Source organism: Cokeromyces recurvatus (assembly GCF_025118155.1).
Source record: "Cokeromyces recurvatus strain NRRL 2243 chromosome Unknown BX663scaffold_18, whole genome shotgun sequence".
Lineage (NCBI taxonomy): Eukaryota > Fungi > Mucoromycota > Mucoromycetes > Mucorales > Mucoraceae > Cokeromyces > Cokeromyces recurvatus.
In genome coordinates, this window is record NW_026251404.1 from 44,185 (window position 1) to 57,922 (window position 13,738).

At 29.1% G+C, this 13,738-nt stretch overlaps 4 protein-coding genes across 4 annotated transcripts; 2 read left to right on the forward strand and 2 right to left on the reverse strand.

Annotated features, from left to right (window-relative positions):
- Positions 1-65: 65 nt before the first annotated feature.
- BX663DRAFT_537063 (uncharacterized protein) lies at positions 66-1,930 on the reverse strand (the record flags this gene model as incomplete). The annotated part of the gene is made up of 5 exons (XM_051530648.1): positions 66-680; positions 750-1,246; positions 1,309-1,388; positions 1,449-1,511; positions 1,828-1,930. 5 exons carry the CDS (start codon positions 1,928-1,930, stop codon positions 167-169), a joined length of 1,257 nt encoding a protein of 418 aa, XP_051381291.1. The 3' UTR covers positions 66-166.
- A 3,343-nt stretch (positions 1,931-5,273) lies between these two features.
- On the reverse strand, positions 5,274-7,437 carry BX663DRAFT_514064 (uncharacterized protein). Its single transcript, XM_051528237.1, has 2 exons — positions 6,886-7,437; positions 5,274-6,798 (listed from the first exon to the last, which is right to left on the reverse strand). The coding sequence occupies exons 1-2, from the start codon at positions 7,420-7,422 to the stop codon at positions 5,332-5,334; spliced, it is 2,004 nt and encodes a 667-aa protein (XP_051381292.1). The 5' UTR covers positions 7,423-7,437; the 3' UTR covers positions 5,274-5,331.
- A 387-nt stretch (positions 7,438-7,824) lies between these two features.
- Positions 7,825-9,106, forward strand: BX663DRAFT_514068 (uncharacterized protein). The gene is made up of 3 exons (XM_051528238.1): positions 7,825-8,585; positions 8,654-8,952; positions 9,006-9,106. The coding sequence occupies exons 1-3, from the start codon at positions 7,925-7,927 to the stop codon at positions 9,042-9,044; spliced, it is 999 nt and encodes a 332-aa protein (XP_051381293.1). The 5' UTR covers positions 7,825-7,924; the 3' UTR covers positions 9,045-9,106.
- Positions 9,107-10,232: 1,126 nt separating this feature from the next.
- Positions 10,233-13,438, forward strand: BX663DRAFT_437326 (ubiquitin elongating factor core-domain-containing protein; the record flags this gene model as incomplete). Its single annotated transcript, XM_051523227.1, has 12 exons — positions 10,233-10,261; positions 10,325-10,451; positions 10,501-10,731; positions 10,795-10,896; positions 10,950-11,289; positions 11,355-11,512; positions 11,583-11,878; positions 11,950-12,194; positions 12,253-12,379; positions 12,458-12,602; positions 12,673-13,174; positions 13,245-13,438. 12 exons carry the CDS (start codon positions 10,233-10,235, stop codon positions 13,436-13,438), a joined length of 2,496 nt encoding a protein of 831 aa, XP_051381294.1.
- Positions 13,439-13,738: the final 300 nt, after the last annotated feature.

Genomic DNA, 13,738 nt, shown 5'->3' on the forward strand with positions numbered 1-13,738 from the left:
GTGTTTTTTTTTTTGTTTTGTTTTTATAATAAGCAGAAATTATTACTTTCCTTTTTAAGTATAATATATTTAAGCATTATTCTAATTCTTTTCATTCATTTTTTTTTTAATGATAAAAGAAGCAAATGGTATAATTTGTATATTAAGTATTAACATGTAAATAAATCTAACTTTTTGTCATGTATTCTACCAAATTCATTTGAGAGTGTTCACCGTCGTCTAAAATATTTTCCTCTTCAAGGTGAGCAAAAAGTTGTGGAGAATGACTAGGAAATGTAATTTTTTCGTTGTTGTTGAATTTCTTGAGACCAGGATGATACTCATCAACTTGTAAAGGGGCACTATCAGCAGAGACTTTCATTTGCCTCGCATCAGAATGAGCTAGACTGATTGAATTATTAACATAATTAGGCTTTAATTCATTATGGCATGTTTGGAGTTGACTATACTTTTGAAATACTCCCTGATATTGAAGTTGTTGTAGTTTTAATTCATCAAAAGTGCTATTATTTGATATATCTTGATGTTTATTATTACTTGGTGAATATTCTTGACTTGTGGTGATGTTTGAGTAAGTGACATATTGGCCGACTATTTCGTTATCAGAAATTTTTTCTGACGTACTGGGATTATTATTGTTGGCTTTCAATCCAAACGATGTATTGTCATCAATTTTAGGACTATTATTATTATGGATATGAATATGAATATGAATATGAATATGTATAGAAAAAGAAGCTTATAATTACTTGAAAATAATGGCAAGCTCTACACCCAAGGTAGTAACGACACCTAAAAAGTTCCAAAAGGCACCCAAAATAATTGATCCTAATAGATTAACAATAATTTTTTCTCTTAAAATACCAAACATTAGCAAGAAGACAGCAAACATGATCAAACAAACACCAATAATACTCATGACAGCTCTGATCTTAAAAATACCCGTTTTCACGGAAACATAGCGAGGACCTGTTGTGTTGAATTTGTTCAAATGATTTTTCAAAATGCGAGTCAGTCGAAAACCAGAAAAGACAACAGAGACGGCAAGACAAAAACAATGAATAAACCAAAAGATATATAAAAGACGTGTAAATACTTTAGCTAATTTTAAATCTTTTTGAGCCAAGATGCCTGCTGCTAAAGACATAACATTATTAATAATAAAGGGTGCTAAAAAGATTGTACAGCCGATAATGTCGACAAGTCTTGGTGAAGGCAACCAATTATTAGCAATCACTTTATGACTCTATATAAAAGTAATTAGTATTTATTTATTTTATTATGTGATATAGACAGATAGATTATTACATCAGCTAATGTTTGTGCAATTCCAATCAGATAAAGAGCAAAGGCGCCATATCCAAATTGCCAGGGGAATTCAAACATAACTATGTACTATAAATGTCAGTATATAAAATATTTATATTAATTTGTATGTAATACAATACAAGCTCTAGAGATAAAATCAGGACATATATCAGCAATAAGTATTGTACTTGATAATAATCTCACTATATATCATAATTAGTTTTTTTTTTTAAAAAATTTATAATAGAAGTTTGATATACATACAAAAATTAAAAATAATAAGAAATAATAACATGCAATCAATAGGCTTTGGTCGAAAGCATCCTCTGGAGATATTTAAATCAAATAATTTATGACCTTTTATGAATATTCTATGAAATAATAATATGCTTCCTAATAATAATAAACTTTAACATGTTAAATAATAATTGATATGTATTCTTATTTTGTATATACCAATTATAACCGCCATTCCACATAATCCAATATTTATACCATGAATTATCGTCATTGCTTTACTTTCGATACAATCTTGTAATGTCAGTCGCCAATCACAATGACATATGCCATTGTCGCATACTCTTGATAAAGTCTCTGTTCTATTAATTGTTGGAAAATCCATAATAGAATAAAAAAGGAACAATAAAAAAAAATTTTATGACATTTAACAAATAATACCTTATTTTGTATACTTTAAAAAGAATAAGCTTGTGTAGCGTGTAGCTTAGCAGCTAATTGGGTTCTGGATAAACTCTAAAATTCATTGATCCTGTAAAATTAAGTTAAGTTAGATCTGTGTAACTTTTGGGCAAGAGCATGCAATATAATTGATTCAAATCTCAGCTCGGCGTAAAAAGTAAAAAGAAATAATTGTCAATAGTAGAGTATATTTATAGAATTTCATTTATAAAGTATTTTACACAATTTAATATAGACTTTACTATAAAGAAAAAATTTTATTTCGCGTGTTCGAAGCTACAATACTATCCTCGTTCTTAGTTTATTAGTTTGCAACAATTCAATTAAGGCTTGTAACAGAATATTAATATTTTTCTTTTTTATTAGACTGCATCTGAGTTAATATACAACAATATGAAAAAAAAAGTCCTATCAAGGAACGAAAGAGGGGGAAAAAATTGAATTTGGAGATTAAAATAATAAAAAGAAATGATATTTACCCTTAAATAATGTGCATAAAAGTATACTCTTTATTTAATTGTTATTATTATTATAGCTTTTTTTTTTCTACTAAGGCGCTTTCTTTTTTTTTTTACAAAAAAAAAAAAAAAAAAAAAAAAAAAAACGGCGCACTTCAAAAATAAAATGTGTCACACATAACCAAAGAATCAGTGACTAACCTTTTAACAAAGTATTCATCAAACTGTTATTGTTATTGCTGTTCAGAAGACCTATCTTTTCTTCTAAACATGACGCTAGTAAATAAAAGTAAATAATGAATGGTATTATAGATTATAATATGAAGCTACTTCAGAGGGAAAGAGATAATAAAACTAAAAAAAAAAAAAAAAAAAAATGAAAACTAATAATATTAAACAAAAAGACTCAAAGGGAAGTGAGTAGTTAAAATGTTTTTATAACACGTATAAAAAAGCATTAATAGAATATTACAATCAGTTTTTTTTTCTTCGTTACAGTTCTAATGATTATATAAATAAAGCCTTTAGCTTGTTTTCATAATTATTTCGAATATCCTAATTTGTACTTTAGTAACTAATCATTAAATTTATTTTAGAGGTTCTTTTTATCTTCTAGTGACTTGATCAAAGTCGTTGCAATTATGTATTTTATGCAATGTAAATGTATTTACGTCATTTTGAGTAATCAAATTTTTTTCATGTGTTTTAGTGTAAAGCTTTAATGATATACTTATTACGCGAAAAAAAAAAGGTTCATAATAAATCAAGGAAACTACCAAGAAACTTTACAAGAGATGAAAACTGGGGAAAATCACTAAAGTTGAGTAAACTTTTGTGGATTCTTCAAAGTTTGATCTTGTTTGATAGATCTGAGTAATACCTCCAAAACCTATTGCAAGTCTTAAAAAAAAAAAAAAAAAAAAAAAAAAAAAAAAAAAAAACTTTTAATTCCTTCTATAAGTGTACAATGACTCACCTTGAAGTCTAATATTCCATTAATGGTTATCTTTACTTCCGGGCTTATATCCAAAAACAGCTTAGCTATCATTAAAAAAAAAATATATACAAAAGTTCAGTTTTAATGTAACACATGTTATATGAAAACTGATCTACCCCTTTACACTGGTTATCATACATCTATTTGTACAAAAAAAATTCTAACTAAACTTCGCTAGCTAGCATGTACAAATTCTTATGAACTAAATAATGCAATTTTTTGTTTTTGAATTTGCCCTTCATTCAATGGTTATAAACACATTAGAGACAATGATATATACTTCTCTTTATTTTCTCTTGTGTCAAAAGGGGAGGAAGATAGCTTCATACTTTATACATGTTGAAATAGTCAGAACGGATTTGATGATTAAAATACACACTTTCAATTTAGATGTATATTTAATAAATAAAGTACACAAATAGTCATTTCGCTTTAACTTTGTTCATGTATTATGATTATTTATTATTTTTATTACATATCTTCCAAAAAAAACTGGAAACTGATAGATGCAATTTGTTATTATGACTCTCGTTTTAGCTTTCAGTTCTTCCTTTATTATTTTGCTGTTATTGAACAAATATAACCATTTTTAAAGAGATAGATGACTACATATGTTAACAACTTGAACAAAATTTTATTTATCTGAAAGGAAATGATTACTATCGCCATTCCTTATTTTTCGTTTATAAACGCTTTATTGAATGGTAATTTGTACGTGATATTAGAAAAAAAAATTATGAAAACCATAATAATAACCATGAGAAATAAGATAGTACCCAAAAGATATATTTATTACTTCTATTCCTGGTTCCAAAGAAGAAGCTAGTTTCATTAAACTTTCTGATATTATAATTTTACTAACAATGGGTGAATAAATATTTCGCCTTCAAGCACCTCTTTTATAGACATTAATATAGTAATTTGTAATAGAGAAAGTATAGACAGTTTTCTTTTAACCAAATAGTATTCTTTATATAGTTGAAGCGTCAGTTATGTTTCATATTTAAATCATACTTGGATAGACTAAAATGCACTTCTTGATCTTAATTTATTATTTAGATGAAATCATTTAAGTATTTAATAAGACACAAAAGTATTTTGGCCTATGTATATAAGGGGCCTCAGCTTGCAGGAAATAGGGATAACCGTTTGCCTACAATCTATCTACTCTGACCATTTAAATTATCTTGTTTACTTTATGTGGATAGCATAGTCTTGATCTTTAAAGTTTCCGCCTTACTAAACCTTTGTAAGGACCATAGCTGCAAACTAGGACACAGACGGGATCCATAAACGTATATTTTACTAGCCACTATTCTATTTTAATACAACTATACCCTATACTGTTTATCCTTATCAATTATTCGATATTTCTCACTATATTCACTGTCTATATACGCACCGACGATTTTAAATATCTTGAACAATTGACAATCCTCCTTTCTTTTTACTTAATACCCTTCCCCCACAAAAAAAAAGAAAAAAAAGAAAAAAAAGAAAAAAAAAAGACGTTAAAAATTTCAAATAACTTGAATACACTCTCTGTTGTTACAATTAATTTTATGTTCAATTTACTTTATAATAATTAGAGCAGCCACATAATTAAAATACTGTAATGCTTAATAGTTTGGAAAGCAATTTTTATATTCTAAATTTATATGATATTTTATTTAATATTATGATATACTATTATAAATGAACGTGTGCTTTTATTCATTCAATAGTGGATATACGTATTGGTAAAAGTATAATGTATATAAATATATTCTACGAACGAACGAAAAAAAAAAAAAAAAAAAAAAAAAAGGCATATTACTAAAGCTTTTACTGAAATTTAATAAAAGGTTTGTTTATTATTAAATCTCCACATTATATACTTTTATTCTTCTTTGCCATTGTCTGAATTTTAGTAATACAGTTATGACATTTGAATATAAGCGTATTCTCTAAACTGTATTTATTCTTTGAATGTGATCCAACACCAATGCTGTATTGCCCCTTTTCACTTATTTTGATAATCGATTGTATTATCTCCTTAGCTTCATCGTATTTTTTATCCATAATCATCATAAGCCCTTCTTCATATCTTGTAAAGTAATAAATATAATGATCAAGTTGTAATTTATCAGCATTTTTTTTCACATTTGTAACAGATTCTTCAAATAATTGTTTCCATTCACTCATTTCTTTTTGTTCCAACAAAAGCCGAAGTGTGATAGCACGTAAATAATGAGCAAGACATAGATCATCATAATAATTAAGCGCTTCCTTATGTCTCTCTTCATGTGTTAAGCGATTGATTTCATCATTTGTACGTTTTAAATTTTTGTACAGCTCATCAAAAGACATAAAATCAAAGGCACTAAATGCAACTAATATCTCCAAGTCAGGGAACAACAATCGATTGCCTTGTGAAATAAATTTCCTTGCCTTTCGTGCAACAAATTTTTCAAGAGGGATAGATTTACCTACAAACTTTTGCTTTGCCCCAGATACCTTATGCATCATCTCACTCGCTTCTTCTAATTGACTAAAATTGTATAAGGATATAGCCTGCATATAATAGTAAACTGCCTTTGACCAATTGCTTTCCTTTTGAAGTATTGAATAACACTTGACGGCTTCTTGCCAATCTTGCTGTGTTAGGTGAATTAACCCTAATTCCCAATAACATATGTGATGAAGCTGTTTCCAGTCCTTTTGAATTTGAATAGCTCTTTGATACTGAGCTTTTGCTTCTTTTAATTGTCTTTGAGAACTCAATTGTCGACCTGAAAAATACAGGAAAAAGACACCATCAGGATACACCTTTAGATTATAAGCCAAAATACGATTTGATAACTCTTCATTCACATCAGAGAGTGGAATAAGTTTGGATAATATGATGTTATAGAGTAATAAAACCATATCACAAAATTGTCTACGTAAACCTTCATTAGGATCTTGAGGTGGTGGTAATTCATCAGGTGGTAAACCTGCGTATTGTTCCCAACCTCCTGTCATTTCTAACTGTTCCATACCATAAACTCGATCACTTGAAAATCCAACAAATTCCACAAATTTCAAAATAGTGTTGGGAAATAATGAGATAATTACATTGAATAAACCAATCCCAAGAGACACTCCCGAAGTAAAATGATCATCTAATGCATATGATTCAATGTCTTTCCCCTGAATTATCTCTTGTTTTATGTGATTTAAATATTTTTGAAGCGCCTTGTATACATTATAGCTTGATTTTACATTAAGTGCCTCTCTTAAAAAGGCAACAAAGCTTTCTTCATGAACGATACAAAGCAATGCCTTTAACATGAAGCACTCAGCATGTACTAATTCCTATGTAACAGTATTAGCATGTATATATCTATATGCATATATATATATATATATATACTGCGTAATTTATAATTATTATCTGCTTACAGCGTGACGTTGTAAGCGAGACATATTACAAATATCTTGAACATGAAGACCGCCTTTTATCCAAACGGTCATGTTACTGAACCAACCAGTTTCCTTTTTACGCATAGAATCTGCCATCTGGATTGTATTTTTAAGTGCTGTGATAGCATCTTGAATATCACTTTGCTGAAATGTCATTATGCTTCTTAAAAATAAGATAAAAGAATATCCAAGAGAATGATATAAGGTCGAATTACGTTTTGGCTCCAAAATTTTTTCTGCTTCAGGGATACGAGAGTTCAAGAATAAGTCCATTACATAACGAACTTCTGTAATATCACTCAATAGATTCTCTTCAGCTGTTTTTAGTTGCTCACTCGTCATAACTATGCTGCTAGATGGTGAAGTAGAATTGTCGTCATCCTTACTTTTTGCTTTGCTTATCATTGTAGATGACATGGATTTTCCTATTTGACCTATTGTTCGAAAAGTTAAATTATTATTCGAGCCTGCTTTTGAAGCTTTGTTTAGAGAAATAGATTTTTTAAAATTTGACATGACAGAAAAAAAAAAAAGAAAGAAAGAGAAAAGTTAAAATCTCTCTCTCTTTTTTTTTTATTTTTTTTCCCTCAATATTATATACACATTCTATTAATAAAGTTGTGTGCAACAGGTTTCTTCTTTAAAGACTTTTGTTTAAGGGAAAAAAGTGCAAAATTTCCCACTTTTTTTTTATTTGTTCAAGGCTAAACATTATAACTTTCTACCTGAACAAATAAAAATGCGGTTAAATTACCAAATTTATTATCGTTTGCTTTTTAGGTAGATTGTTATTTATACTATTTCAAGTAAGAAAAAAAAATAATCCATATTTTTTTTTTTTAAATCTTCAAATGAATTATAACAACGTAGATCAACAAAATGAATCTCCCTTTTACCAGGTACATAAATACAGCAAAAATTTTATTATTATTATTTTTTTTTTCTTTTCTTCTTTTCTTCAGTAAAGACTAAAATCAACAAGTTTTATTATTATTATTATTTTTTCTTATAGTCTAACATGCTTTATGATCAACCAACAATGATGTCTTCAAAAATTAATGTTCCAAAATATACTTCACGTACTAAAGAGCATTGGAAAACAACTTCTAATTCATCGACATCAAGTAATGAGAATTGGAAAACATGTAAGAGTAAAAAAGAAGGATGGAAAATGTCTACCAAGCCTCATCATGCTCAACCTCATCAAAACGATGATCTACCCTCAACCTCTACAACAATGTTAAATCCATCTTGGCAAATGAAGCCTTTACCCCAGGAACCATTAAGGCCTTATGAACATTATTCTATTGCCCCAAATATTTCTGTAGGTGAAGAATATTATATGGCCCCAGGGCCTTTTCATCTTAATACAACACCTCTGCAACAACCACACACAATCTCGCAAACGAATAACTATTCATCATATAATATGGATTCACCATATACTCAAGCAATGCCTTTCGAAGGTAATAATGGATACCAACCATCTATAGATTACAATTATAACCAGTACCCTGTATATAACGAACAGCCTACATATAGCTCTGCTCCTCCTCTTCCTCCCCCTTTATTACCATCACATGCTACTAGTCAACAAAAGTATCCTTCACAGCAGTCAAACACTATTTCTGGAAGCCCATCAAAACCAGTTACAAAAAAAGAAAAAAAAAAGATAGAGAGTAAGTTAGTGAAAAATAAAATAAAATAAAAATTATTCTCTCATGTTTTATGCTTTATTTTGCTCTAGAAAAAGTCCGTCAGATCACAGTACAATCAATTAACGCAGAACACCGTGCCTGGATAGATATTTTACCTTCTGAAACAGGTTTATCATTGGCTGAAAAAATTCATGTAATAGCAACCTTCAGAACTCGAAAGATCGTTTCAATCACGACGGCTTCCGGAAGAAAGATTCCTTTAGATAATCGACCTGTCTTTGGGAGTTGGATGGAAATGGATAATTTTGTAGATGGAGAGCAATGGAGCGTTGAATGGTGTGAAAATGACCGAGGTGCAATTGATAAATTTATATCTAAAATAGTTCAGGTAAATGATATACACATGATATAATTCATATTAAAAACTCTGTATATGAATAGGTTAGTGGCGGTAAACGAAGTAAAGACCATGTTGCTTAAAAATAAATAAATAAAATAATGACAATATATAATAAAATAGCTTTTTTCTGTATATATCTTTATCCGCTCATTGTATCATTTAAATAAAATAAAATAAATCACATTGGCTGTTATACGATAAATGCGAACCCCGCATGTAACGCGCGGCATAGTTTCGCGTAATAAATGTGTCTATTTTTTTTTTCGCTTTTTCGCTTTTTCGCTTTTTCACTTTTTCACTTTTTTTTTCTTTTCTTTTTTTTTTTTTAAGACAAGTATATTAAGCTCAATTTATGTCAGAAGCTGATCAAGTATTGTTTGCAGTATTCTTAAAAACTGATGTGTTCTTTTAACTTTCAATTATCATATATAGATTCGTCTTAAGCGTTTAGCAAAGTTGCAACAACAGCAACAACAGCAGCAACAGCAGCAACAGCAATTAAATTCAAATGAAGAGAAACCAAACATTTCTAATAAATCGGCACTTCCTACATTGGATGAAACAATACCTTTAAAAAAACCTACTCCTAAAAAAGCACTTACAACACCTATCGAGGTAAAAAAAAAAAAATCAAATTTTATCTTAAAGTCAAAGTTTCCTAATTCTAACCTTATTATATGAAGAAGCAAAACTCGATTCAAACCACAAAGACTTCATCTCAACCACAGACTATTATAAAACCAGCAAAAAGTTTTGAAGAATGGCAAGATGATGTAATTTCTCGCATCTTACAAGTTACTTTGAATGTATAGTGATCTAATAAACAAATAAACTAAAAAGTAAAGAATTATATTAATCTATTTGCTTAATGTATAGCCCGAAAAACAAAGTAATTACATTTATCTAGAAGAACTGGTTAAAGAACTTGTAGACGAAAATGGTAAAATTCAAAAACAAAATATACATGCATAATGTTTCTTTTTTTTCTTTATTTTACTTAATCTTTCGAAAACACTATAGAACTTAACCCGAATAGACTTTCTCAGCAATATTTGGATCGTGCCATTGTTGCCCGACTCTCTCTGGAACCACCTCTTAACATACTTCATTTCGACTATCTTTTAGCTTGTTGGAAAAGGTCTCATGAAATTCATAAGAATATGTTACAAAAAGGCAGAAATTTAGAAAAGTCTGTTTTGCAGCAAAGATTAGATATATTGGATAATATTGAAAAATTAGTTATTTCTTATTCAGGTCTTGTACTTCAAATGCCTGATATGTTTCCCCAATTTCAAAGGTAGTACATTTATGAAGGTATATTATTTATTTCAAGTTAATTAATTTCTCTATTTATCTTTAGTGAGCATTTGGGTCCAGAACAGCAGCTTGTTCCTCGATTGAAATCATTACCTGATACACCACAAGGATTACCAACTGAATTTTTAACCCAGTTAATTCAACGTTTTGATGAAGACGGACTTGATATGGTAAATTGTTTATTCAATTTATCAAAAAATACGACTAATGAATTTATAGATTTTAGGTCCTGTATTTGTCGAAATTTCTAATGAAATTCGTATGGGGAACATACTAAGTGATAATAAGAGTAGTATGCAAGCTATATCCTTTTTATGTGAAAATAAATCTGTTGCAGCTATGGTATCGAGCCTTTCTGAATTTAATCCATCTAATGCTTTAGCAAATAACATAGAAGATATATCACTGTTAGGTCCATTTTTCAAATTAAGTGCATATCCAGATGCAGCAGTAAGTTTTTATTTTTATATTTTATTTTATTTTATTTTATTTTATTGACACATGTATTTATAGCCAAAAGTAGCTGAATCTTATTTCCAAAATACTGAAACAAGAAATGCTGCAGATCTTCTTTCATGTAAAAATGGTCTTCGTGGTAGTGTTCAAAATATCCAAGTAAGTTTTACAAGTTATAACTAATAAATTCATACTAATAGTATTTACGTTAGAAATTCATGTTTTCTATTTGTAATTCTATAGTCAGAGCCAACGCAGAATCAAGAAATCAGCTATTAGAATATTTTGGACATATAGTTCGCTTAAATGAAAAAAGAGCACAAATTCAGGTTGATCCTCAAACTATTTCTTCAGATGGATTTATGCATAATATTGCTGCTGTTCTATTAGCCTTTTGTGATCCATTTTTAGACATTCGTGCGTCTAAAATTGACAAGATTGATTCTTCATATTTCAGGACTAGTAAGAGATTAGATGTAGCAGAGGAAACAAAAATTAATGCTACGAAAGAACAATCAGACGCTTATTATAGACAAGTACAAGAGTTAAAAAGTAATTAACTCACTATATATATGTGTATATTATATTATAGTTTATATATAACATATTATTCATAGATCACAATTTTATTACGGAAATTTTCTTTTTAACACTTTCGTTCATGCATTATGGTCCCATTCGAGCTTTTGTCAATTTCAATGAATTTATTCGAGAATATAATGAAGTTAAAAAGCAAGCAGACAAAGCACAGCAAGACGCACTTCGTACTGCTAATGTATATATTCATCTATCATCCATAGTAACTATGCTAATTTTCATTTTTTTATTTTTTTTTTTAAATATAGACACCTCAAGGCATGATGAGTGATTTTGTTGCAAAGAGATTGAAAGCAAAATACGATCAAATGACTATGTTTCGTTTAGCCTATGAAACAATGGTTTTAGATCCAATCTTTTTGGCCGAAGCTTTACGATTTTATGATTTAGTAATGGCTTGGATCATACGTATTGCTGATCCTCAACATAAGCATCCTTGGGAAAAGATTAAATTACCACTTCCAGATGCTGTACCCGAGACTTTTGCTATGCTTCCTGAGTGGATTATTGAAGATATTGTTGAATTATATATATTTATTGGAAAGTAAGTTATTTTTATTTATTTAAGCAAAATGATAATAATTTTTTTTTTTTTTTTTTTTTTTTTTTTTTTAGATATGGATATGAGACCCGTGTGATGATGCAATGCCCTCATGATGAACTAGTTACTTTTATTATAACTTTCTTGAGAAACTCAAAGTATGTAAAGAATCCTTATTTAAAAGCCAAATTAGTAGAAGTCTTGTTCTTCTTTACATACCCTATTGCTAGAGGGGTTCCTGGAGAATTAGAAGCTATCCTTAACTCACATCCATTGGCTTTAGATCATTTGGTACCTTCATTAATGAACTTTTATGTGGGTAAGTGTCTAAAATCATTTTTTTTTATACTTTATCTTTTTGCTAATTCTCATTATAGAGGTTGAGCAAACTGGAGCTAGTTCACAGTTTTATGATAAATTCAATATTCGTTATAATATTAGTCATATCATGAAGACTATTTGGAACCATCCAGCACATCGTGCCAAATTAAGAGAAGAAAGCCAGTGAGTTTATCAATAATAATTAAATATCTATATATGTATATGTGTATATATATAAAATGACCTAATAACTTTTTATAGGAATTCTGAAACTTTCACTCGCTTTGTTAATATGTTAATGAGTGACGTTACTTACCTTATGGATGAGAGTTTGAGTAAACTATCTGAAATTCATCAAATTCAATTAGAAATGAGTGATAAAGCTTCTTGGGAAGCAAAAACACCTGTATGTATAATTGATTCAGTTCTTTGTATTATTATCTCTTTGTAACTCATTCTCGATTGATTTTTTTTAGCAATACCGTCAAGAACGCGAAGGCAATCTCTACTCTTTAGAAAGACAAGCTCAATCCTACGTTGCTCTCGGTAACGAAACCGTTCATATGCTCAAGTATATGACAGCAGAAGTTACCAAACCTTTCTTAGTGAATGAAATTGTAGATCGTTTAGCAGCCATGTTAGATTATAATCTAGTACAGTTAGTGGGCCCTAAATGCACTGACCTTAAAGTAGCTAATCCTGAAAAATATTACTTTCAACCTCGTAAACTTTTGTCTGAAATTATTGATATTTATCTTAATTTGAATTCTCAAACATTTGTAGAGGCAGTCGCTCGAGATGGTCGATCCTATCGTAAAGAGTATTTCTCAAAGGCTGCCTCTATTTTACAAAAGCATGCCTTGAAATCTATGGATGATATTTCTGCACTTGAATCATTTGTAAATCGTGTTGAAATAGCTGTACAAAGTGGAGTAGAGGAAGAAGAAGAATTAGGCGAAGTCCCTGACGAATTCTTAGGTATGCAATAGTTTTTTACCATGTTATGTAAATTTAATTTTTTTTTTTTTTTTTTTTTTTTTTTTTGTAGATCCTATTTTTTTCACATTGATGGAAGATCCTGTTTTACTACCTACATCCAATGTTATTGTCGATCGCAGCACTATTCGTGCTCATTTACTTGGTGATACGCGCGATCCTTTCAATCGTATGCCATTAACAATGGATATGGTTCAACCAGGTAAATTACTCTTCTTTTTTTTTTTCTTTAATTCAAAGATATAATTAATATTATTATAATAGCAACTGAATTGAAAGAAAAGATTATGAGATGGAAAGCTGAGCAAAAGAATAAAAACGTATCTACCGCTATGGATACCACACTCTAGTTTATACTCAATAAAACTTCTTTTTTTCTTCTTCCTTTAATGATTTACATAACTCTATTGATATCTTAATTTTTAACAATTCATTGAAAAAGAAGAAGACATAATTGAAGTCAAAAAAAAAATAAAATAAAATAAAAGACTTGTTCCTTAATATTAATTTTGTATTTTATTTGAATACAGAAAAGAAGATATGTCA

Coding starts and splice junctions, on each gene's coding strand:
- BX663DRAFT_514064 (XM_051528237.1), bottom strand. CDS start 7,422: ATGTCAAATTTTAAAAAATCTATTTCTCTAAACAAAGCTTCAAAAGCA. Junction 6,799..6,885: donor CTCGCTTACAACGTCACGCT/GTAAGCAGATAA, acceptor ACTGTTACATAG/GAATTAGTACATGCTGAGTG.
- BX663DRAFT_514068 (XM_051528238.1), top strand. CDS start 7,925: ATGCTTTATGATCAACCAACAATGATGTCTTCAAAAATTAATGTTCCA. Junction 8,586..8,653: donor AGAAAAAAAAAAGATAGAGA/GTAAGTTAGTGA, acceptor ATTTTGCTCTAG/AAAAAGTCCGTCAGATCACA. Junction 8,953..9,005: donor TTATATCTAAAATAGTTCAG/GTAAATGATATA, acceptor GTATATGAATAG/GTTAGTGGCGGTAAACGAAG.